This window comes from Tenebrio molitor, chromosome X (genome assembly GCF_963966145.1).
Source record: "Tenebrio molitor chromosome X, icTenMoli1.1, whole genome shotgun sequence".
Classification (NCBI taxonomy): domain Eukaryota; kingdom Metazoa; phylum Arthropoda; class Insecta; order Coleoptera; family Tenebrionidae; genus Tenebrio; species Tenebrio molitor.
The window spans coordinates 3,592,887-3,620,858 of NC_091055.1; the positions used below are offsets into that span (position 1 = coordinate 3,592,887).

The 27,972-nt window shown below is 35.9% G+C and overlaps 1 protein-coding gene across 1 annotated transcript; it reads right to left on the minus strand.

Moving 5' to 3' along the window:
* Positions 1–445: 445 nt before the first annotated feature.
* Positions 446–27,785, minus strand: dsx-c73A (doublesex cognate 73A). The gene is made up of 5 exons (XM_069061101.1): positions 27,098–27,785; positions 3,452–3,565; positions 3,262–3,402; positions 1,187–1,340; positions 446–1,133 (listed from the first exon to the last, which is right to left on the minus strand). The coding sequence occupies exons 1-5, from the start codon at positions 27,584–27,586 to the stop codon at positions 952–954; spliced, it is 1,080 nt and encodes a 359-aa protein (XP_068917202.1). The 5' UTR covers positions 27,587–27,785; the 3' UTR covers positions 446–951.
* Positions 27,786–27,972: the final 187 nt, after the last annotated feature.

The window sequence follows — 27,972 nt, forward strand, 5'->3', positions numbered from 1 at the left end:
AACTAAATAATATGTAATCCTCTTGTCTCTACCTCGGCCGCGGAGCGAAAAAAATTTAATCCAAAAACACAATGTTTTGCGCCGATTTTATAATAGTTTATTAAAAAACGAGTTTCATAAGTGTTTATTTCATGATCATGAGTCCAAGTTTATAAAACGAGTCGCGAAGCGTGAGCTATATAAAGGACGAATCGAATAAACGCCTTATGAAACTGCTTTTTTATACTGTTTTTTCTATTTTGCACCTTTTGAGCCGATTTTATGATGGTTGGCAAAAAACAATTGATTGAAACAGTTGTCGACTTTTTTATAATGTGAAAACGTGAAAAATAAATCAGTTTTGCCCTTCCCATTTAAATAATTTTTTAAAAATTGTGGAAATGCAGCGACTTTTATTTAGACGACAAAAGTTGTGTAACCGTAAAAAGGTGCAGTAAAAAAAATCTATACTTTTTCACTTTATTATGGAGCATATATACAAAAATATAAATAAAGCAAGACAGTTTTTAATAAATTAAATAATAACTTTTATAAATAAATAAATAACGTGTTAGAAACCTACCACCAAAGTTGAGGAGTTGTGCCACAGATATCTGTGTAATACCCCATCTAGCCACGCTTAAAAATATATTAATCCTCGTCAAATTGCGAAACGGACCATACTTCGAAAGTTCGATCAGTTTCAAAATATGGTTCTGAATAAAGAGTAGTGATCAATTTTAACATTGTCCAATTAAAATCGACACTACGTGTGTTTTAAACATGGCTATATTAAAAGTAAACTTACTTTGCTTAATCTAAATTGGCTAAAGAATGTTTCACCTGTCTGCCGAATCGACGCAAACACTTCAAGCTAATAAAAATAATACACTTACGTCTACAATAAATGTTTAAAATTTATCAAAAGCTAATTAGAAAAGTCGCTAGATTACAATTATCCTATCTCGTTTGTTAATCCCAAGTGGTAGTTTTAACCAACTCTTCCGCCTTGTCCCACGGGAACGGAGGGTTTTCAATCGACCGCGATGTCCTCAACGGCCGTCCACGACGTTTACCGTCCACACACATCATACCGTACACTCGGATTCCTGGTACGCTGGCGTACGTGGGTTGGTCGTGGGACATAGGTCCTTCTGCAGCAAACCATCAACGTGGGAAACATAATCTAGCCAGGCGCAAAACTCACCTAAAATACTGGAATCGGGACATCTGCAAATCACAAGATAGTGGGATTTTCCCGTGCGGATGTTCTGGAGAGCCAAGAGAGACCAGTCTCGAGGAGAACGGCAAATCCGCATTTCGGACGTCGGTTCGCAGGTTTTCACCAAAGTGAGAGCACGCTGGAAAATTAAACGATTGCAAATAGCGACTGAAATTTTGGTTCGAATCAAATCTGTTATAATTATTTACTTCTTGTATTATACAGGGTGTGTCAGAATTCCACAGACAAACTGTCAGGACTGATTCTATGATCAAAAATAGGCATAAAACTCTTAATACATATGGGGTAAAAAACGTAAAAACAATTGCGGTCTGAGTACCTTGGATTTTTTAATTTATCTGTGCGTTGAACAGGGGCTTTTTTGACCCCATACGTATTAGTTATTATTAGAATTTTATGCTTATTTATGATTATAAAATCAGCCCCGAAAGTTTGTCGGTAGAATTCTGACACTGTATTTGCAAAAAAAAAAAAATTTGATTGACACATTTTGAATTTTATGCGTGAAGTTTTTTTGCCTCAAACTTATTGTATCACTAATTTAAATTACATTTACGTATTTAGAGACTATAATTGAAAAAAATTAAAACCTAAAATAAAAAAATCTGCTTGACCTAAAAAAAAAATATTTTTTAAATACTTTAAATGAAGAACTGAAACAGTATTGATTGTTCTAGTCAGACTATTTAATTTTGAAGAAAAATGACAAAAATGACATTTTGTCATAACCATTGACAGCTTTCATTCCGATGAAGGACAAAATATGTAACAACCAGAATTATTGGTAAAGATTTTATTAACTCTATTAACACTTGTCTGTAAATATCCCAATTGATATCACAAATTCAGACGTTTTAAAAAATGTTTCATTAAACAATTTTGTAAAAATATCGTCTAAATTCTTCCAGTATGACTGAATGCTGCCTAGACCGTTGGCACCATAAAACCGCTTCAACAATACCAATTTGAGAAAGTAAAACCTTCAACACAATGAACCGTATACCGAGATTTTTGAAATTAATTTTTCCTCGTAGTATTTACGTGAAAGCGATCTCGAACAAGTGCTTTGCACCATCATCGTTATTAATTAAGTGTCTACAATTATGCGATCAATTATGCATTTTTTATCGATTCATCTATGTGTAAAACTTCCTGGTAATAGAACCTCCGCGACCGAGTCCGTTAGCTGCACTATAGGTGCACCGGATGACATGCAGTGGGTGGCGTCTTGACCGATCACCGGATCTCCAATCGATTTCAATTGACTGTGACGTGTCCATTGTTACACGTGTGAAGTGTCGATGCAGTTATATCAATCGCCCTTTCGGAAAAATGGCGGGGAGCGATGGAATTTGTTCCGGTAGTCGTTTTGTTTGAAAATGTCACTTCGCGAGCGTGCCTTACAGCGCTGCTTTCGCTACAACGCTGCATTCCTCTCAAGAAATCGTGCAGGTTTATTTTTACAAATATGATCTATTGTGCTGGTACGTACTTGATGGTCCTGGTTTTTTTATCTTTCGGCTACGCTCACGATGGTGCAGTTCAAAGTTCCGTTCAGGACCACTCTTATCAACGAGATTCTTTGTTCGATCAGATCAAAGTGAACGGAAGTAATCCGCGATTTGCCTTGTTAAAATCAACCGATATAGTTTGTCTTCAGATTACATCTCCGATCTCACAGTTAAGAAGGAGCTGTAATTTTACACAGTTCATTGAATATAATTGCAACTAGAGATTTCACGACTATATCAAGGTGTAGTCTTCGTGAATAGTAAACATCTAGCACCTCCATAGTTCAAAGTAATTAACCCCAAGTCCAATTAACGTTTTATTTATGCCTTAATCCCAACATTAAGTCGACAATAAATTAGTTCCACTTCGAAACACGACCTGACCACTGAAGATCTACTCTGCTAATGATAAATCACTCAATCAATACCACCATTACGCGCGTAATTTCCTAGTAATGAAATTAAAATTCTCAACCAGGAACCTTAACTCCATTGGTTCCAGACAAGCTTCACATCTCCTCAACTCACCTTCGACTTCCTATCAATCATCAACTCAGTCGTGTGCTGATCATCAGAGTTGAGGGATGCCGAGCAAGGATCTCGATACCTCGAAGGACAAGCACAAAGGGGTTGTGTCCAGTTCAGTCTGACATAAACTGCGTTACAAACCTGCAAGTTCACGTTTGATATATTTTCCAGTTTCTTGTTTCGCACTTACTTGTTGAATAGCACACTCCGGGAGCAGGTATATGTGTTGATTGTGGGGATAGTAGTGGTACTTGGTCGGTTTGACAAGAGCTGCACTCGCTCCAGCTGGCAGAGGCAACAAATTCTGCAAAAAAAAATGGAATGGTTCAAGCTAGTTTAATTAAACGACGCAGGAAGCAATAACACGAAGAGAATTATAAACGATTATTGTTACAATTTAATTAAAATCATTTGCATATAGATAATGTAAATTTGAAGAGCACTCCAGAAAAGTTCAATTACTCGGTTGATGTTTAAGATGATTAGTGATAGTGGAGATTCGCGTGTAATTGCGCTTCTTCGCTAAACGCCTGTTCTTGTCCTTTAAATTAATTACACAGAGATAATCTGTTTAATATTGAGTGTTTGCGGCTCGGCGAGTCCTTGTGAGATAATTGTAAACGTGGAGGAGAGGATTTTTTGTACCGGGAGTGAAGTGTCAATTACTACTGTTGCGAATAGTAATTGCGGCATTCGTGCGACTGACAGAACTACATAGCAGTCTTCTGCGAAATTGTTGAGGATTTGTGTAAAATTATCTGGATGGTTTTGTAATGAAAGTACTATTGATACTGCAAACCTGAAGAAAAACTATCAAACCGGATGGGATAGTGCCTCGACTAGAATTTTCGTCGAGTCATCCGAGCGTGGAAGAAGTTCTGATGACAAAAAATTCGCCACTTTTAATAAACCATTTATACAACATTGTGGCGAATATTCCACGAAACATTATAGAATAAATAATTGCAAAATAACGCATCGTAACGATAGCTCAAAGAATCAATTTTCAGCGAGTGCGTCTACTTAATTGGTCAGACTTCAACGGCAGAAATTGTTTCGTTTCCGATGTATCTGCATTAATATGATTGCTTTTCCGTTTGTAATTTCTCGCGTATTGAAAATCTGAAAAATTCCGAATCTACGAGACGTATCCGCTAGGAAACGCTTTTTCTTGACAGGTTTGATGTTGAATATCTACATTTCCCTTTTCACAATTTCCGACTCGCTCCGAGCAGTCTTGTGCTAACAGTAATCTCTCAGTTTTAAAACCGATTGGTATAAATTTCAGATTAGGATATGAATCATTAAGGAAATCGTCAACATCCAGGTACAATGTAAAAAGATAATTTTATTGAAGTCTCTTGTGGCAATCGCTGCAGGTTCCGACAGCATCGAGCGCAACTTATTTTTTTCTCGAGGAAATTGAAACTATCTTCCTTTTCAACAGTTGCATCATTAGGATATTTATTATCTTATGAATTGGCGTCAGTTTCCTAAAGCTTTGAACCTAAACATCATTAGAATACTTGAGAGTATTTATTTTTCCAGATTTTTCAAAATAATCAAAATTTTGTAAATAATTCAGGCGGGTTTTTGAGGAATACTTTTTAGTTTTATTAAAATCCAAATGGAAAATTTATGATAATTTTTTGAACTTTCCAAAATTTACTACAAAATTCGTCAGATCGCTGAACAAATCGTACGTCGTGTTTTTTAAATATAGAGGTAATGGGTGTGAGCAGGTTTTCGCTGATATCGAGTATAAATAAATGTTGTAAATATTTAAAGAAAAATAGTATTTCCTCTTATTAATCTATTGATGCGGTAGGCGGGTAGGGTAAACAGAGAATCCATTATACATTTGTCCTAGTAGGTTATGTGTACCTATTCAGAAATGGCAAAATACAAATGGATGCTGCATAAGCGTAAAGGATGTTATTGCGAGTTTCTTACATTTCCACAGCGTGAATAATAACAGGATAATCACAACAACTTTTTTGACTGGTTATTAATTGACGTTTATTTTGCAAGTAAAACAGGAATTTAGTAGATATGTTAATACCAGTTCTGGCTCAAGGCTAAATCGTGGAGGATTTAAAAAAAAAATCAATATTTGAACAAACTTTACTTGATTTTTCGGCGCGCTTTAAAAAGTCAATGTTTTAGCTCCATTTTAATAAATTGTACTTGATTTTCAATCCCTTGAAAAATACTAAGTTTTAACATTACATATTTCAACTATTTTTTTTATCATTTTTGCTTGATTTTCAAGACCACTCAAAGCCACCATTTCATTAATATTTTATAAGAAACAAAGAGGCCCAATTTTTAAAACTTGTCTATAATTAGCTGTTTTTACCTAAATCAAAAATTTTTATGGAGGAAGATGTTTCACTCCCTGGACTGGAAGTCTTAACGAACCATCACAATTCAGCATGCTTTACCAAAACTAGCAAATACCAAAATTCGGTAGATATTTTAGCTTACTTTTAAACAAAATACCCCCCATTTTAAGCGTCATAAAATATAAAATATTCGACAAACTATTCTATTCTGGCCTACTTTTAAAACAAAATATTCTCGTTTTCCATCGTAATCGTAAAGATCGAAGACAAAAATTTAGGACAATAAAAACTAAAAATCTAATATATTTAGTTTGTTCCTTTGAGGACAAGATAACAGTCCAAGTAAATTCCACTTTTTAAACCAAAAAAAGCAGCTATTATTAGACTATTTCAAAACATGTATGCAAATATGCTAAAAAATCATTAAAAATATGAACTTATAGTTTAAAAATCTGTATGTACGAGTATATTATGAAATAAGCATAAATCATAATTCATTTAGTAACAACATAATGTAACAAATCTTCGAATACAGCAGCTAGAATGCTGTTATATTGTGAAGAAATTCTTTCAATTGCTATACACATATACAGGGTGTTATTGAAAGTTGTACAGATATTTTAACCACGAGCTACTGGCTTCGTGTAGAACTCGGAAAAAATATTTTAAAAATTTCTTTGTCAAAAAATAAAATGACATTTATTTTTTGAGCTACAATTTTTTTAAATTGCTTATAGTTTTCTACGTTGTCCTACAACCTCGTAGGTAAAATTTCGGCACATTTTAAAAATACACCTGTATATCATGTTTTATAAAATGTACGCCAATGCGAAGTAACCTATAGGAAATATGCTTTAAAACAAGGAAACCGCATTGGTGTTCATTTTATAAAATATGATATACAAGGATGTATTTTTAAAATGTGCCGAAATTTTACCTACGCGGTTGTAGGACAACGTAGAAAACTAAAAGCAATTTAAAAATAAATGTCATTTTATTTTTTGACAGAATTTTTTAAATATTTTTTCCGAGTTCTACATGAAGCCAGTAGCTCGTGGTTAAAATATCTGTACAACTTTCAATAACACCCTGTATTTTACTCAAAATCTTACTATCTTTATTAATACAAGAAATCATGGAGATCTCCAGATATTAAATATGCGATATTTTCTTAAAATTTTGAGATAAAAACGAAAGACATTCAGTAATTAATTTTGCTTCTGTAAAGATATTTCCATTTAAATCAATCATCCAAGTCCATTTTCAATGAAAATATCTCGGAGTATTTATTAATTTTATAGTTCTTGCATTAACGTACCATCTATTGTTGATTCATAATATTTCTGTGTCTTCATTGCTTTACTGTTAGGTCTCGTATTGATAATTTATTAAACATTATTCAACGTATTTTAACTTCAAATGAAGAATGAGATACATTGTACCTATATTCTCTTGTATATTTTCTTTTGAAGTAGTTATCATGCCTAGTGGTGGTGAATTTTAAATATTGCAGAAGAACCAAGAACCAAGAGAAGTACATATAATACAAATAAAAGATAACGACAAGATTATGTGGTCCAAGAGCAATTATTATTGGATTAACTTATGGTAAAAATATAATACTTGGTAAGAAATATAATTATAATAAAATAAAATATATAAAAAGAGCAAAACATTTGCGAACCACTTTAGCTAAAGGGCTATGTAATTACTAATAATAAGTAATCGGGTTAGAACATATATCGTGAAGAGTGCACCTGGTATTGTTACAATGAAGAATGTTTAGAAAAACATTGAAAAGTGTGTGAAAGAGCTTATAAATATTTAAGTCGTAATAAAATAGTTACACGAGGCGGTAAACTGATTGAAGAAGGTAATAAAATGTAATGAAAAAGGAAATAAAATGGTTTAAGAAGGAAATAGAATGGTAGAAGAAGGTAATAAAATGGTTAAAAAAGGTACTAAAGAACACATATGTAGATAGAATACGTGTAGAAATTGTAACGAGGAAGTTGAAGTAACTAACCACAAATGTTATATATGTAAAGGCTTCGAAAAAAAGGTGGAATATCTATTCAAAAAGATCAAAAATCAAGTGAAAAAATTGTTGGTTGTAAAACCTCTAAGCCTGACGAATAAGAAAGCATAAATGATGGGTGCACTTTTACAGAAAAATATTTACGAAGGTATGCACGAAACCGGTGTGCTTAAATTGTAAATCACAAATTTAAAGGTAAAATTGATTCTTTCGAGAATAAGGAAGATTTCTTTACACAGTTAGTATCTAGACGGGATAAATATAGTAGAGTAGTAAATTTCTAATTTACGACATGGTTGTGAAACAAAGTGCGAATTATTTGTCATCGGTGCTTGACAAATGACCACCTTCCACGGAATCGATTTGTGAAGAGCTCTATTTCTTCAGATCGACTAATACAACAACCAGATCAATAATTCTTTGTGATTTGCTTTCACCTGTTCTTCGGTATACCACAACAAGTCACGATATAACTTCATACACTATTCATGCCTTTTGTTTTTTATCATGAACAGTGAAGCTCTTCACACTAGTGTTAATATTTAATTATGACCATCAGCAGAAGCTTAGTATGTCAACATCTTTTTGTTCGGTGCATACATGCATACAATTAACACGTTTCAACGATTTTTTCGTTCTGAGAAAACCGTTGGAACTATTTAAGATGTTGTTATTATTCCAGTAGCAACTTTTAACGAGCGTGACCAATGTAATGATTGGAATTTTGAAAAAAGCGTAATCCAATTATGGACACACAAATTTACAAAAAAATAATTGAGTGAATTGTGGCAATTTACCGACATGTAGAAGATTGCCTAAACACCTAAATGTGAAAAGCTATTTATGCGGTTAACTGTATTTTGTAAGTAGAGTAGGATATGAAGGTAAATTCATTAAAAGCATGTGCCGTTGAATTTAATCGAGTTGCGGCGACATTTTCCATTGTGGCATATTTTACGTGAAGCTCGACCAGTCGACTGTCGAAAATCAATAATCAAAAACTGATCGATTTTCGAAACAGAATGGTTAGCTCCGTTCGGGGCAAAGGGACATTTTTGGAAGAACTAACTGTAGAAGATTGTATCACTACGTGCCTCTGTTAATTTTGTTTTCTTTTTGGACACAACAAAAAATTGACATATATGTTAAATTCGTTTCTGCACTAGTTAGCACAGGTACAATGGGTACGGTAATTTGTAGCACGAGACAAGCTCAAAAACGGCGACTTTTTTCTTTCATTCAGACAAATATAGAAGCAATGATCTGTACAATTACTGTAGTGTCATTCCATGGCATATAAGGAATATGAATATATTGTTGCACGAAGAAAATCACGATTCGTCTCTTTAATTGTGCACCAGGGCAACTTTCTAACAATTGAAAAAATTGCCCTAATTCCCAGGAAAATTGATTGCATTTGGTCGTAATGAATCCGCCTACACCGCACCACACAATGTTCTTTGACCAGAATGTCATCTTAATAACTCGACTGTGCGTGTAACAGTAAAATACAGTTAATTTCCATTCTTTCAAAACTCAATGAGAGCCGCATGCGTTCAATACCCGGACCCTCCGAGTTGAAAATTCACCATTTCTACCCAAATAACCCTCTTCTGCTATTGCAGAGACGTGTTCTACTAACCGAATTGTGCAGCACGCCATTAAGTTATTTATCCCGAAAACAAAAGAACAAATAAAACGAACACATGACCAGATTTACTGTATCTGTCCGGGTTCATTTTAAATTCACTTTTTCTGTACAAAAACACGAAAAATCCAGGTTTTTAACCACCATTTTGAGCCCGGGCAGGGAAGTTAAATATGGCGATGGACGTCAAATATTAACTCTTCCATCAATATGTTTACCATTTTTCTATATACATATGTCAATAATTTCTTAGACACCCTTAATGAAAAAGGTAATTTTACGTACTCCCAAGCGGACGAAAAGTAACTCTTTTTCGTACGAATTTTTTCGGACGCACTTTTCTGACCCTGGACCATCTGTTTAATAAGTTAAAAACGAAACAGACAAAATCGAGTAAACCGACTGAAAACAAATGAATATTTGACAGTTAAATTTAACCAACGTATTTTTTTTTGCCCGAAAAAGTGTTGTATCGTTTATTTCTGGTGCTTATTTGATGCATAATAAGAAAATGAACGATCATATAATCGATAGCAACAGCGTGATGAAGAAATGTCTAATACGCCGCCGGAGATTGTAAATGATAATCGCAAAATTGTCCTGTCACCATAAATTATGTAAATAAGTAATAGAATGCAAATATGTAGTAAATTTCTCATTTTGTTGGCAAGCTGATAAAAATACTATAAAAAATTTTTTACAATGATGTTTTTTGCTTTGTAGCTCGTGCGGATGCCTAAAAAATTTAATGTGCACCTCTGGCAAAAAGTGCCTTTTGGTCCTCGCCTGTTTTCAAGCCTCGGCTGCGCCTCGGTTAGAAAACCCAGACTCGGACAAAAAAGATGCACTTTTTGGCCTTGATACACAAATAACTATTTTGAGCGTTAACTCTTTAAATACTACCATTTTTAATATACCATGGCTATTATAAGCGTCAAGAGCACTTTTAGTCTTAAAACCAAATCAAAGTAGGTACTTTCCTTTTGAATTCCATAATCAATAACAGCTTTCCAGAAAAAAAATTGCCTTTGTTGATCCGGAGAAGTTCCCTTTTTGTCTTTTATTTTTAACATTTTTAACAATATTTGAGTGTTCTGCTTCTAATGTTGTTGTTTTTCGAAAAAGCGTTTTTACAAATGCATATGTACATATTTTTGTATTTGCATTTTGTTTTGTCCCACCTAAGACTTTCAGGTCATATACATATCTCTATTATTTATGGACTGATTTTTGTGAAATTTAGAAGATAGGTATTCTAGCGAATGAAGTATAAATTACTGGTAATTTAAATTTAAATTCGACGTCCGTCACGTACAAAAATATGTTGCCAAACGTTAGCAATAATTTTAACAAGAACCATGTCTTTTTTCCCGAGCCCTCGGCCTCGTTTTATCAGATCTGTTATGGTCTTGTTAACATAGATGCATCGTTTGCTCAACCCGAGGCGCTCAAAACTGCATCCTGCAAAAAACCTAATCGGCTAAAATTGCAGGTGTAGGAGCTGCGCGCCTAGAAACTTCCGATTTTTGAAAAGATCTCCTCTGAACTTTGATCGCGAGCTCGCCTCGGAAGCTCCAATGATATATCGCCTGCGTAAAATAGTTTATCCCACTTCTGAAGCTGTTTGATTTATCGTCCACGAAGCAGGATGTATCGAAATCGGAACCTTTGTGGGTTCAGGATGTTCTTGACCTACGGCAAAGTGGCGCATGCGCCTTACCTCAACGTCAAGGACAATGCGGTCACGATTTCATATGTACACAGGCGATTTGAGCAAAGGTGTAATTACATTTTAAGGTGCAGTCTCCAGGATAGCAATTGCACCGCGAACTAATTCCATGCCCTCCTAATTGTGTCCAGTTTTTTAACAAACTGAATCCTGTTAAATGCGAGAAGTCCGATCAGGTACAGGAAGTGTACAAGCCTAGCGGATCTCAATTTCTTGACAAGGAAATCATTCGAAATGGCTCTATTCCGTTTCATTTCAATAATTAGACTCGCAGCGAGAAGTGTCGATGCGACTCTTTATCGAAACGATTTTACAATTGTTTTTACAGTTTTAACGCAACACAGTTATTACTAATTTCGAGTAAAAATCCATCGTCACGAATTCCATTGTTGTAAATAATTTTATGTAATCGCTAAAACACGACAGCATTTATCACAATTATTGACTTCTGCATGGACTTGAATTGAAACGCTAAAATTGCACAATAACAGAAACGCCACTCTGGGTATTGTACGTGGAATACATTTAATAACACCAACACTGCTTTCCGACTCATTTTTATAGTCCTTCTGGTGCAGCGATTGTGTCGACATCTGTTAGTCAACGTCGCAACGCACATGTCCTTTAACAAATAATTTCATTAAGCTACTGTCTAATTAGTTTTCACATAATCGTTTCCTTTTATCACTTTCTTACAAACCGCCATATGTCGACTCGACTTAATATCTCTATTGTTATCAATGCCGTATCAATACTACTATAAATAATTAATAATGTGAGTCTTAATCTCTCCGTACCCCTCACCTGACACACAAATTACCCATATGTTCTCTGTACAGTTCCGCTGAAATATGCAAAAGTATTATTATTATTGAGCTGTTCAGGTAGTGCACTTAGGTTAAGTAAACAAATTAACGGACTCACCACATCGCATATGAACGTTCTTCAGATCTCATTTTCTTCGACATTACAGTAATTCCAATAAACAGTTATGGAAGGCTTACTGAATTCGGAAATACTGTTCATGCAGGATTATCTAGGCCAGGATTAAGATAAGGATCGTTAAATGTCAACATTTCAGTGTTAACAATAATTCATTCTTCATATTTGAATAGCTGAGTACCGCGAGTTCATGAATTTTACCAATTTTGCTCTTAAACGGTCGACGAGTCTATGGAGATGAAGCACCTAATTGATTAATTGCCTCCAGTCTCCGATGAGAGAAAAATCGACATCTCAAGCGTAAACTAGTTTCAAATCACTGCAATTTTACTAATAATGACACAGCCACTTTCTTTCTTAATTCTCCACTTACAAACCAGTGCGGCTGTAACCAGTTTTTTATTTTGTCGGACTTGCGCTGCATTTATTAACTTAATGATCTCGAAAGTGAAGTAAATTTGATATTTTTAGCACCATACCGAATCGAGATGCTCTATTGTGGTCGTCTAACTACCCGTTCATTACTATAATTCAGGTTTTTTGCCTTTTAGAACACATCTTCACATCCGTTCGTTTTTTAGATCGTGGCGAACCTCTTCGGGGGTAAGACCTGGGCCGTTCTTCAGACGCGGCTTCAGAAAGCACAAAATAAATAATAAATTTACTGAGTTTTCATTCGCCCAAATCGTCTGGAAACAGTGAATTCCATGCCTAGGCAAGAAAATCGAAACAGGAATTTTTAATGAAAGATTTTAGGTTGGTGGCACTGAGTGTCATTGACATGTGGAATTTTTGTACAATTTCCTAAGTGTGAAATATTGATGTTGGGCAAATTTGTACCAGTAGAGAGTTAGAGACCGAGGGGGTTATCAGGCTTACGGGCGGGCGGTCTCCGCTTACGACAGCGAATGGGGTAACGGTGAACAGTTCGACTGGAGCAACAGCGAGGACGGTTTTGAATATTTGAAGAATTGATTGACGTTTGTGGTGTTACAGTCGCTTCTTGGATACTGTATGTTGCCAAGGGAAGAAAAATAAATTCCCTATCGGGTAATATTTTAACAACAATTATTTCTTTTGCTTTAAAAAAATTGTTGGCCGAAAAAACTTTGTGTATTACACGGCCAGAAATTGTTTTGTAAGTGCTCGGCTATCGCCTCGGCCCACAAACCATGCTCGCACTTCTAAATGACAAAGGTGGTCAAGTTTTGGTTAAGAGATCTGGTTTTTGAAATTCCTTCGGTAAATGCAGTGCCGTAAGAACAAAGTGCTTAATAGCGGATTTAATGCAACATGACGAGCACAGATGATAAAATCGCAAAACAAATAAATCTTAAGAAGGTTCACATAAGGAGATTCATTCAGCGTGGAACTATTTTATGGCAATGTAGCAACTGAATACGAGATTGAAAAATTCCAACCTACAGCTTTTTGTAAGTGGTGGAAGGTTCATATAAAATATGTGTTTATGGTGTACCAGGTGTTTCACTGAAATAGAAATGATACATCAATGTGATTCCTTCTTTCCACATCCAATGTAAATTTGTTTGATGACCATTTTGGGTTCTGATCACTATCTGCCAAAGTCGTAATTGGTTTATTTATTTTTTTTATAACAATCGTAATAAGGAAACGACATCATTTCAGTTTCGATAGCGAATCAAAAAAATTGAAATACTATTTTTTAAAGAAGTCTTAAAGAGAACTGTCGAGTTTTAATCTGTATCAAACTTGAGGAGCAGAAAAAGTGAAAACAATTTCCATAAAATGATTGCCTCTCGCGTCGATAGTATTGTTTACCAATTAAATAAATATTTGTAGATGATGGTATTGAAAAAGAGATTCCACGAGATAGCAATGGAGTCCGGTAAATCCGGTAAAGCGATGATGTGGAATTGAATCATCTAAAAGCCATCGTGAGAAAGGAAAATGAAAAAAAGTAAAAGTCTGAACACGTTTCCTCGCTATTAGAAGCGTAAAACTAACGGATCTGTTAAGAGTTCCGAACACAATAACAATTGAAGTAAAGAGTATTATATCTTATCCGTGAGTTGGATGTAACATGCCACCAGGATTGAAAGAGATTGATGTTGAAGTCTAATGCACTCCTCCGCTTTTAAGATGGGAATTTTTGAAAAATGCAAAATTGAAATTGCCGCATCCGAGGATAACATATCGCTTTTGAAGGTCGTATATTTCTAAATATTGAATACATCTAATTAAGGCCGTCCAGGCGTGGTGCACAATTTGATACGTTGTGATTGATTCAAACGAAATAATTAGATCGTTATTAATCAGAGCGTTGGCGCAGTAATGTTCCGATCCTGTTACTATTTAACTTGCACATCAATTAGTTTATTATTGCTTTTAAATTGACTTATTAAATAACAAATAGGGAAACCGATTCACGCCAAATTAAAACGATTTCTACCAAACCAGACTCATTACAAAAATTCTACGAGTGTTATTAAATAAGGCATCATCCAACCACAACTGCAGATGACTCTAACTCGATCTGGACTACTAGGTATACTTCCCACAAAAAACAAGTAAAAAGTGATTAGAACCGAAAAGTGCAGAAATTAATACATTTCTTGTGGTCTTGTGGATTGGTCTTAAAAACGCCCACCTGAACCGTTCTCCCACCTTGCAAATTAATTTTACTGGTTTACTAACTTGGTGTTGTAAATCTTTATTCGCAGATGCAATAAAAAATGAAATTACTGTTTGATGTGTACTTTAGTGGTTGCACTTTACAACATGCTTCGCAGATGCCGAACATGAAACTTTCCATTTTTCCAAAAACTGTACACACCGCCGTCGGTCTTTATCCTCTACTGGTAATTACAGAGCTCTAAGGGTCTCTAGGGCATCATAAAAACATTTCTAATTATACACTCTGAATAGATCATAACTCATCCACCGAAAAACTCACAAATTATTTCGTAACCTTAAACACAACTATGTACTTGCGCTATACAGGGTGTAACAGAAATAAGTGCATTAATTTTAACTGGTAATAGAACTCATCAAAAGGAACAACTTTTTTCTCTGCCATTTTGGCGAAAAACGTTGCGTAATGGATTAAAAAAGTAGGAAAGATTTTCCTAAAACCGTTCATATCTCCAAAACTAAGCTACCTAAAAACGTGAAACAACCAGATTCTTACGAAGTGGATTTTTTGCTATTCGGGTAGATTGTTTGAATTTCGATTTCGGCGTTAAAACACGTTTTCTTGATGAAAATTTCCGTTTTTTTCATATTAGCGCTGATCTCAATTAGCCATTGCAGTATTTAGTGGCGTAGGGCTATTTTAGTGAAAAATCTCTCCAAATTTTTTTTGGAATTAAACATCGTTTTTCGACAAATTGTACATAGAAAGGTTGTTCCTTTTGACGAGTTCTATTACCAGTTAAAATTGATGCACCTATTTCTGTTACACCCTGTATACAGCATCGGGTATCGTATACCTAACTAATTATTGATAAGGTAAATTTGAGAATGTTTTAAATTTTTTTGTTAATAAATAAGGCCGTAACAGTTTTATTGGTTTTCTGAAATTAACTGTTAATTTACCTGTAAAGTTTTTACACTAAATGCATCTGTATCTGCTAACGCATTAAACCCTGGTGGCACAAATTTTGATTTGGTTTGCTAAATAATTCGCTTTTTTATTTAAACGCAAACCAGACGCGTGATTTATGGCCCAAATGGTATAATTTGCCAACAAAAGGATCATTCCCTACTAGCCGACCGTTTTGAACCTCTTATTTACAGCTTTGCCATAGAATTGACAATTCCCATTCTCACCTAAATTAACAACAGCACAAGTAGCAGGTCATAAATAAAAATGATTTTCAAAGTTAAAATGTAAAATTGGTGTTTTTTTTGCTGATTTCGTAAATAATAATTATAGGAAGTGAATCTGGGTAGACTAGTATAAAAATCAGAATTTGATTTTTGGTAAAATTTCCTTTTTTTTGGCTTTGTTTGTAAGTGAAAAATTATCAAAAAACTATTAAATGTACCTTACTAATACCCAGGTAAGTGTGAAAAATTTCGACAATTGTATTTAATTAATCGCGATTTCTGGCGATGCCCGACCCTGTACACTGCACGACCCAACAAAATGAGCAGAGCAATTTTCATTTTTTAGTGTTAAGTAGACCTCCAAAATTACTCACACAACAAAAAAAATATTATAATCAAACACTGTGTATACTCAGATGGCGACAATAACTCTCACACCTTTTGTCAGTTATCGTAAAGTCTTCACAGGTAAACGATTGTTTCATTTATGTATTATTCATGTATAACATAAAAAATAAAGCACAGTTTGTTGTGTCAGCAGTCGGATGACTTTCTTTCTTGATGAGGAAGCACGAAATTTCCTCAAATGTTAATAAACACGACTAGGAAGTATTCTTATAAGTAAAGTTTATGCGACAGTTTCCAACAAATATAATTTATTGTATGAAAGGTTAGAATACGCTGCTTCAGCAATTAATTTCAACAGAATTCTTTTCCGTAGAACACGTTTCACCTGAATAAACTCGAGTCGTCAGTATCCCACATTAGATCATCATAAATTGACTTGTCTTCGCTGCATACATGTTCATACAGCTCGCATTTCGTCTGAAGTAAATTTAGACGATAAAGCACATTACTGTAATTATCCGTCAAGAATTCAGTTGCAATTGCATCCCCTGTAATTATTCGTTTTTTAACGGTGGGACTTGATGATGATGGACAATTTCCAACATCACGTACGTGTTTTTGTTTGAAGGGCTTCACCGGAAGGACAGTATGCTAGAAGCTGAGACATAATCACATGTAACATCACCTCCGGCGCGACAGGTGATCTGCTAGGACTGCTGGGTGAATTTAAACGATCTCGTCGACGACTAATTTCAATGGGAATTTGTCGTCGGAAACAGTCAGCAGATTCCCTTTTAAAAGTAATATAAATATTTAAGACACAATGGAGAGGTATTGTTGGGATGAGAAAAATCAAATTGCAAATTCCTTTTCAATTGGATTAAAGTTCGGTGACCCAGCTTGTTTAAGAAATGATTTGGAATTCGTTCTTCCTGACATATTCAACGTCTAAATTAAGCTCGGACAATGCCCACGGCTTGTTGCCGCTTTGGTGGTGAGATTATAATAATAACAAACAAATTGTCTTGCAACTAAATGTGTTTACCCATAAAGAGGAAATTACAAGAGATGACGATAATTTTCTAGTTGTAGCGTTGAAAGCGCTCTTCTGACAACAAAAAATTCCAACAACTGCTACTATGAACGGACGTGTTGAGGGATGTGCTTGGAAATGAATTTGAGTTGGTGAGGACCATCAACATTCGCATACCGGTCGCAACTCGGTAAACATCAATTGCTGGAGTGGTTCGTATGAATTATATTTATGTGGTGCCATTACAGCCATAATAAAATCCACAACTCGTTTTGAAAGGAGATAAGTCAGGTGAGGAGTAGAGTTTCACTTTACGAGGACAGTAAAACTGAGATTGCTACCAGGATTAGCATACGAAGTGTCCCAAAAAGCGCGCGAGATGGTGGGTTTGTGGGTTAATCAGATGTAGAACTAATTTCTGGGCAAAAAGAGTCAACTGGGAAAAAGTTGCTTCGACCATGACGCCTGTCGACTCCGCACAAAACTTTGATGTAATTTACTGTGTACAGTTATCAAATTTGAAGGCGCAATGGTATTTTGATGACTCACTTCATCGATCGGTTAATTTCGTCACGTTTGGCACATATCGATTTAACTGTTTTTGGGCGTTGTGTCATGATTTTTCGACTCTAGAGGAAAGTGTTGATAAATTTGCAACCATCACTTTTGCAAGTCTAACTCGCTGCGCTGTTATTTATGTAAAATGACAGTAATTGGCTGTGTCAGCAGACATCTCGGATTCTTCGCACCAACAACACAAAATTCACGTAATCTTACTTTCGACTCTAACTGTCATACACGAACTCGTTCCTGTGACAGATCAAGTCCAGATTTTGGTCACGCTCGGAGTTGTGAAACGGCTTCATCTTGTTACGTGCATCAGACGAGTCTTTGTGGCATCGCGAGATTATTAAAGCAGATGCTGCAATTAATTTTTCACCTGGTTCGTTTGCCGTAAAATCGTAAAGACCTAAGTGCTATCGTAAAGGCATGTTTATTGAGGCGCTGTTAATAAACATACTTACAGGCATCGGAGGGCATTGTGGTCTCCAGACGAACATGCATTGTTTGGGTGAAACAAATCTACAATTATGTGAAAAAACGAATGAATTCACACTCGATTCAGACGAGAGATAAAAATGTACCATTCTCTGGTGAACCCGCTCTTTCGACTGGCTGAACCCAGATGGCGATCTCGTCCCATATTTTCACAGTTTTATTGCGACTTTATGGTTTTTGTCGAATTATGTCCATTAGAGTTCCGATTTCTTGCGGAGTTCTACTTTTCGACGGCTCAGACCCGTCGCAATTTATTCTCAAATTAACATAATTGCACAAGAAATGCCCATAAAAGATTCGAATCTATGCTCACGACAAAATTGGACACGACGGCAAAAATTCTGACAATGTGTAGGCGAAGAGAGACTCATTGATTATTATCAAAAATTTAATATGATTCTGATTGGGTAGAATTGAGCGAATCCTTTCAAAACATGTGACGATCAGTCAACGTGCACTAACTATCGGGTGTTCATTTAAATCTCCGGTCATAGTTGGCGTTGAAGAGTCGATTGTGAACGCATCAGCTGTCTAAATCTTACCTCAGAACTTTTTATTTTCCGTTATCAAAAATCAATATGCCCTCTATATTTTTTATTGCCAGTACCATATGGTACTAACTATTATTCGACACAATTTTATAATGTGTTATTGTTGAAATATAGAAAATAAAATACATATATTTATTTAGATATTTAATATTTGACTCGTATGTTTTTGTATCTGGTGTTCATTTAAATTTCCGGTTAAAGTTGACGTTGAAGAGTCGATTGTGAACGCACCACGCTGTTTAAGTCTAACCTCACTTTTTCCGTTGTTTGGTTTTTACACTAGTGGAGCGTTCACAATCGACTCTTCAACGCCAACTTTAACCGGAAATTTAAATGAACACCCGATACATATATGTACAAACTATCGAGTACTACTCTCAGTGGAATAAGATTACGAGTCCCAATAATAGTCGTTTATAATGAGTACTTTTACAACGAGTAAAGTCTTACATTATATCGTAAATTATATTTGTAATTAAAATTTACCAATTAGACTGTCGTAAATTTTTTAATTTTATGTTAGACAAACAAAAGAATATATTTTGCCGTCGGTGAATTACCGTTAATTTATTTTTTATGACTTTCTACGAGAGTGTAAATCATCAACCGGCTTATGTGTTCTTTGATTTCAATCTGTGTCAATTTTTCATTGATTTTATTAAAAGGATATAACTGGTCATAATTTTAATTATCACTTTTATGCATATCTACATCATCGGAAATTCTCTTGCAAAGTAATTAAATTTGTATTTACAACCGGAAATACGAAAACAAATATTACCACATAAAATTTAACAGCGCAGGATAGAATATGTTATACTTTCTAAGCGATTAGCATTTCCGATTTATCATTTATTTGAGAAACAAAGGAAAAAATTTTTTTGTGACCGACAACCATAAGCTGACACATTTTTCCCAATTTTAACAACAAATTCAAATACGAGAAACAAAACTGGAAGAAACATGACTTATTTATTCACAAATTGACATACATATTTTAATCGCTTCTATATTTTCTCCACGTTCGTTTTAAATTTTAATATTTACATGAATCACTCTGTATATACTTTTATACATATCACACGAAAATACTGCATTTCAAAAGAAATTCATATTGCCACAGGTTTTTCTAATACAAATTCCAATTGTAAATATAAGGTCACTGTGATTAAAAAAAAATGCAAAATTTTGATAATGTCCTCGCGTATATTTTTGGGTTAGCGTTTTTATTTCCTTAATCATGAACACCAATTCAGTGCGAGAGACCAAACTCTCTAGGACTAAACTTACACACCCCGTATATAAAATAACTGATCACAGATAATTACATTCTTTCATTTGTCTCTATTTGTCTAGAGATGTCATTTAAAAAAATCTAGTACTTAGGTATTGCATGTCCGTGTTAATTTTCTTTTGTTTGAGTGTTAATAAGTAGTCAGCAGTTGGTAAACTGCTCGTTAAATGGTACCTCGAGGCCAATTGGACCCGATTGAGCAGGGTCGGACTGGTGCGTTCCGCCCCCAACAGTACCGTACTGGTAAAATTCTTGTTGTCTTTTAGGGAATTTGTTGTGGTCACGTGAGTAGGTCTGGAGACTGCATTTTAATTGTGACGGATGCGCCAGGATGGCGTGATTACAGTGCGACGAACCATAGACTAATTTATGTTTGTCATAACATTTAATATGCCAATGAGGGAAATGAGCTGTTAAATGACCACAACAGAATGCGGATGCTCGTGATGAATTATTTTCACCTTCATTATAAGTTTTTTGAATTTTCATTAATATCGTCGTTTTTATTGTCGACGAAAAAAATGTGTGTTCATGCACCTTAATTGTACCGAACCTGAAATAATATCATGCTTCTATACCCGTTTTAAAGCGTGACACATGACTATCGATACGCCATACTAATTGAATTACTAATTTAATACATGTACACAGTGTAAACGGCGCTGACAAAAAAATCACTCACTCACTCACTCGCTCGCTCGCTCATTCAGATCCGCCCGTCCCATCTCAAATTTGATTTTAATATGAACATAATCAATTAATCGAATTGATTACTTCCTACTGACAGGACTCGGTTTTCTACTCGACTATATTTTACGAGAACATCTACGCAATCTTTAAATATGCAGAGATACGTCGCTTGTTAGTCTAACATGTGAACTAAAAATGTACAGAAGTGGTCTTGTAGTTTGCAATTAACCTTGCGAGTTGACTGCAGAAGAACTGTGTTAAAACAATTAACCACACACACTAAAAACTCTTGTAATCGAGCAAACATTCGTTGCGCTCACTTAGTAAATTGCTCAGATTGTAAAACGTATGTAAACTGCTCCAGAAATTTGGGAATTCGTCAGCAGTGAAAGTCGTACAGTTTCTAAAATTGACTCTTGTCGGTATTGTCAGTACAGCTTTCAGTGTGTCATTATCTCCAAAATATTCAATTATGATTTTATTGAGGACAAGTCTAATGCATTTACTGTGGTCCGTAATGAACGTCACTTGCGTGAGTTCTGTGTGAAAGAAGCGTCTAAAAGTCCAGTTTCTGGTGACACAGAAGAGATGTACCTTCACTTTTGCCCACAACCGTAAAATGCGCAAATGTGGAATTGGGGCGAACAGGAGAGGACCGCCGGGAGAGCCTTGCGGAGTTGCGTTCCCAATCTGGTCGCGTCGAAAAAGTTAATGTGGAGTTGCGTTGTTCTGAAAAAGTTTCATTTGCATAGGCTGTCCACACTGTCGGAAAAAATTAATTGAAAATATTGCAATTTGTCCGTATTCACCGGAACAAATCGCCGGTTTATTAATTGTACGTCGGAAAAAGTGTAATAAAATTGACGACACTTTACAAAGAGCCATAAATTTTAGAGCGATCGTAAAAATTCTGCGAACCTGCGACAGAACGAATTGAAAAAACGTTTCTTCTAGATTCGCACAATAAATTCCCGCGGTGAATGAAATTTCATTACGACATCTATTAATCACTCTGTTGTGGTCGAACGTCTTAAGGTGCCACTTTTGCTTTGACATGGTTCATATAGATGCAACACGTCAATACTTCCTGGTGTTAATATGCACTCGTGTAGCTATCTGTGCCATTCTTCCTTTAAAAAAAACAAACGGTTGGTTTTCCATGCGGTTTGTTATGTAGATCTGGGAAACAAGCTGGATTGATTGCGCTCAACTTCTTATTACCTCTCGTTTATTTAACAGTACCGTCCGAAATCTTCACTTGATGACCTTACAATTACACAGTAGGAAAAGGTTTTTGAACTTACTAGTGGTGCACAAATGTAATGGCGCGGAAAGCTCTACTCCAGCCATATCATTTATTATCGTTACACATTATGTATCGTCTTGATCCGGTACTACCAACGTTTTCCACCTTTTTGGACCATCAACTCTAACTAGTTTATAAACGTTTGGTTGTTTCGTCACGACTTGTAATTTTAAGCGATCAACCCTAATCGATCCCCACCGGAAATTATTCCTCGCCCAAACAAAAATCGATACTTTTCATCAAAAACTTCCACCACATCCCTCCTTCGACTCCGCGATAATCATGTCAATTAAAATTATCGATAAATTAAAACGAAATCAGTAATTTCAAGCTAGTTACGCCTCACAATTTTTGAAACACTGTAATTACAGCCTCCGAGGGGTTGATGTACTCAAATCGTCCGTTTTTCTTCAACATAATTGTTCTGAGTTATTTCTCGTAAATGCAATTAAATCTTTATAATTTCACAGTTGTTCACAATTTATTTACGATCACAATGCGATATCTACTAATGAAGCTGAGTGGTAACGCGTACTTTTGTTCTTGTTTCTGTTTTCACTGCTCTGGGCTACTAGTTTGTTGTATGCATTTATGCATAGATAATTCTAGTTAGCACGAACTTTAATTTCAAATTAGTGACAACTAAATCAAAGAAATGTCTTCCAAACATGTTTATCGTTAGTCACTGACTTTAATTTCCACAGTAACAGCGGTCTACCTGACAATTATGTGTCTTGCGATGTAAATGATTGGCTGCGGACAAAAATATATCTGTTGGATAATTTTTAAACCATTCTCGATCCTCGCCATCCCTCATTTATCACATAACTGGGCACATAATAATCACCTTAAACTTATTTTCAGATATAAAAAATATATATTTTTTAAATATAAAAAAACATTTTTAATTACGCTATAACTTGAAAACAAATGAAAATCGGATAAGAACATATGAGTTTTTTTACATTATTTTCACGTGTAAACACTCCATGGAGTTTCGGCCGTTCCTCCCGATTCACCCTGTATAATATGAATATGAAGAGATTTTTTTTTAAATATGTATTAACACAGGAAATCTCATTGAATAACCAAAAAATCTTAAACTTTAAATTGTTGATAAAAATACATCAGAAATAAACAAAACGAAGACTTTTTAAATATTTGAGAATTGTGAAAAAAAATACATATACTGTAGCAGACACAATATTCGGACACCCAATAAACCCAAACCAAGTGCCCATAATTAGACCCACAATAGAAAGGGTCGGTTGGTGGTAAATCAATGGGAGATTGCAAACACGCTTAAGAATTTCTTACGATGGACCGTATTATGAAATTCCAGGGGCAGTACAGTTTCTTTAAAAAAACGTTTTACGACTGATGAAATTGCAAAAAAATATGGTCACACAATTTTACGCCTTCCTCCGTATCATTGCATCTTCAATGATATTTAATTTTCCAAAATTTGGGCATGAAACATTACAATTTTTAAGAAAAGGTATCGACCAAATAACCCCACAAAATTGAAAAAATTACTGTGGGCCATCTGCGTTGTGTTGAATAGAAACTACATCCGCTGGGTTTTCCCTAATTAGGATTTTTTCAAGTACGGTCCGTGCCGCAAACTTTCAAGCGAACCCTCACAGTTTGGTGATTTATGGCTGTGGTTACTGCTTATTGTTAACATAATTGTGGGTACTTTGCTTAGGTTTATTGGGTGTCCGAATATTGTGTCTGCTACAGTAGGTACAGCCTGTCCCAGAACTGCCTCCCCAGAGAAAAAAGGGAGTATTTGAGTAAATGTGATAATCTGAATTTTAAAGAAAAAAAGTCCTATCTCAAGCAATAGTCAAGAAAAGACATCTTAAACTTGATTAGAGTTGAGCACTGTCAAGGTAGGACGACCGCAGGGTTTCAAAATTCCAAGTAAACTTTTCGCGATATCAATATGTAATTATTTTTGCTGTCTCGCAACCTGTCCGATTTTTTAGTAATACCTTAGGACGGCTTCAGGGATTGGTGAAATTGAAAACTTTATAACTCGGTTATGTGAGCTACAGGAAATTTTATTTTAGTCATCTTGGAGTCTATTTTGGTCTCCGCACATGCCTGTTTTCTATAGGGAGACAGTTCTGGGACATGCTGTATACAGGATGTTACTGAAATGCGTGACCAAATTTTAACCAGGAGCTACTGGCTTCATGTAGAACTCGGAAAAAATATTTAAAAAATTCTATGTCAAAAAATAAAATTACATTTCTTTTTTGAGCTACATTTTTTTTAAATTGCTTTTAGTTTTCTACGTTGTCCTACAACCTCGTAGGTAAAATTTCGGCACATTTTAAAAATACACCCTGTATATCATGTTTTATAAAATGTACGCCAATGCGAAGTAACCTCTAGGAAATATGCTTTAAAACAAGGAAAGTGCATATCTTTTCCGAGTTCTACATGAAGCCAGTAGCTCGTGGTTAAAATTTGGGCACGCATTTCAACAACACCCTGTTTACAGAAATAATGTTCTAAAATATTACAGTATAATCACTCAATTTGGGAAGTAGATTTTTGTGATTTTTTTCTTGCCAAATAAATATAATGTCACTGTGAAGAATGCTCTAGAGATGAATAAAAAACCAAACATTTCTTGGTAGTATTTGACGTGATTTATAATTTGTTCAGTAATCACGGCAGTAGCTGGGAGAAGTAATATTTTCTACTGTTACTTTTGGGAAGACCATTGAGTCTGGCACTTTAATAACAAATGTAGACTAATTAAGGCACGTTTTTTCTCATTAATTATGATTGACAAGTTGCGATGATTGGTCGCAGGATATAAGGAATTACATTTTATTATTTTTTGAGGCAAGCACAATGAATGCTAATTATCATAAAAAATATTTCTTCGTGGTAAAAAACGAATGAGCATACAAACGGAAGTGCCAGCTGGGGAGATAAATGATTTGAGATGGCGATGGAATCTATAAAAATTGCTTATTTAAGAGCGGTTTTATCTGCAACAGGTTCACTTTCATCCGTTGCAACCGATCCAGATAAGAATTAAGACGGCGAACAAAACAAAATTAAAAACGAAACCAGAAACGGCAACGTTTCCACGCGACATAAATTGTAACACGAACTGTACTACATGTCCAGTCGTGCGTCGAACAAAATAAAATTATTTCATCGAAATTTTGGCCCAAAACAAATCGAGGATGCGGCAAATTCGACCTGCTTATCGACAACTTGACAGTAATGGACGGTCACAAGACTGAACAACACTTCTTCACGACGATGCTCTTAAATTGACATTTTTCGTTCACTGTCACTTTTTAGAAACTCTTATTCCCTTAAAACCGAAAGCTATCCATTACTGGAATGTGGTGCTCACACTGTGCAGCCAAATAAAAGAGAATAGAATTTTCAAAAATATACAATGTACTATAACAATTTCCAAAAACTACACCAATTTCCAACTTTCAACAAAATTTTTGCTCATTTTTAGAAACAAAAATAGTATTGGAATTTACTACGTTCGGTGAGCGTATTTCGATGAAATTTCCAAATTTTATTGGGACACCTGTATACATATTACAAAAGATGTACACATCGAATAATTTTGTATATTTTTGTTTCCAAAGAAGCATTATGAAGCAGGGATGTAAGTAAAAATTTTCGAAAATTGTTCCCAACATTTTTCAAAATGTGTCAGTGGTGCTCCAGTTTGTTGGGTCAACTTATGGGAGATATAACGATATGTCAAAGTGGAGATTAAATAGATAAGGGAAAGCAGAGTGCGTCTGGTAAGACTTCCGGACTTGCTAATTGAAGTGTGTAATTAGAATTTGCATAGCCTACCATGATGCATATCAAAGGATAATGGCAACGGCATCCAACGTCCGTCGTGGTTGATCTGACTTGGGTCATTGAGCTGCATCATACTAATCTTCTCGGTGGACGAGCAAATTTATCGCATGTAAGCTTGATCATTTTTCCGAAAGACGAATCTCGTTAGACGTTTATTTCGCATTTTCGTCAGGTTGTGCTAAAAACGAGGCGAGCATGTGTCCTGCGGGTTTCCTTATCCCCGTTTCCTATTTAATATCACAACCGTAGCCGTCCGCCTCGATTTTACGCAGAAATTTGCTCGGCAATTTTTGCACCAACTAATTGATTCTCGCTAAATAAGGAAGACGTAAGCTTACCGGTGTTAATTTACGCCCACCGGGCCACGGTCGTGTCTAATCACCCTTTATAACCGCCGCATCCCGCCTCTTTCGCCTCATAATTAGTTTTTGATTTTGGAAATTTTTGGCAACGTTCGTTTGACCATGCCGTAACAATGGCCGCTGCCGAACGGTACTTTTTTGTGAAAAACCGTTGCTAATTCAAGCTTATCAAATTTCTCGGCTACTGTCCTGTATTTTTCGCGGGTTTATTGTGATACACGTCATAAGAATTGGACAAGCATTGAAAGTGAATTCGGCTTTTCATCTTCAAATCTGCAACATCATTTTGCGTTTGCCAGTCCCGTACTTCCACAGCCGTAATAAAAATAATCGTAACCACATAATCGATATTTCTACTAGACTTCCTGCAAAAAATTACAGTTGCGCAAAACTGTACTTTCAGACTTGTTCATCTGAAATAGCCCCGATCGGTCGTACCCTAAAAAAGGACATTTTTCTAATCATTTGCACCACTCCTATTTTTACCCCATCTTCAAATATTTTTAGTTTCGGTAGTACCAAAACCGTCCACATTCTACATTCAAAATTTTATTTTAAACGACCAAACAAAAACGTGGAGTGGACTCACGAGTACATTTAGAGCGGCATGTCGACCATAATTACCCTTAAAAAATGAACCATCACGTGACTACCAAATTGAGCCTAATAAATTTCACTCATATTCGAGCCGTTACTTATATTTCCTCGTTTTTCATGTCAAGAATATCTAATGATACTTGATTGGTACTTTTTCAGTACCACTTCGGCGAAGCATATTTGCGTGCTTGATAATTTTTTTCTGCAATCGATCACTCACCTGGCTGATATTGGATGCGATTTTGATTTGCGGTTTTTCCCTTTTGCTGAGGTAAAACTCGTGTGTTCGTTGATTCTCCCTGGGCTCTTCGGTGGTGGCGGTCGGTTCGTGGGTGGTGGTCTCGTCGAAGGGCGTCGCTTCGGTGGCGGCGCTCGACGTAGTGACGATTCTCCTGGTGGTGGCGTTGAGTCTCTTGGTGGTGGAGATCGGCACCATGGTGGTCTTGACCGTGGTGACTTGCGTGGTCTTGATCTTGAGCGGGCGCTTCGTCTCGCTCTTGGCCGGGAGGGTGGTCTTTTGGAGGCCTTTGGTGGTTGGCGAGGTTTTGGTGGTGAGGTTGGCCGGTGGAGTCGGCGGGAGCGCGGTCACTTTGTCACTCCCGGTTTTTCCCTGCCTGAGCCAGGTGGAGATCAGCTGCTGGGGGTACGTCCAGAATTGCGAGTCGACGTGCACCGCGCACAGGATAACGACGAGGATGACGACGCGCATCGTTGAAGTTTGTCGGAACTGCAGACCAAATTTGTTTGTTCTATTTCCGCGGCTCCGTCAACTTTGTTGAGGTTGTTCGCGGCCGCGTCCTTGGGTGGTACTAAGCCGGTGGTACTTGCGGAGGCTTGCGAAGGTCTGTGCCGCGGAAGAAGCTTCATGCACTATGTACGCGATGCAAGCGGTTTACCAACAGCTAACCCACTTCCTAACCAATGATACCGTATTTAAAGCGTCCAATTCACTCCCTCCGGTACCATTCTCAACCGAATTCTGCCAGAAGCGCCGGCTTGGGCCGAGCTTTCCAGTTAAAGAGCTCTTATCTTTCGCAAACACGACGAACGTAAATTTCGCTACTTGAATTTTAATTTTTCATACACTCTTCTTTT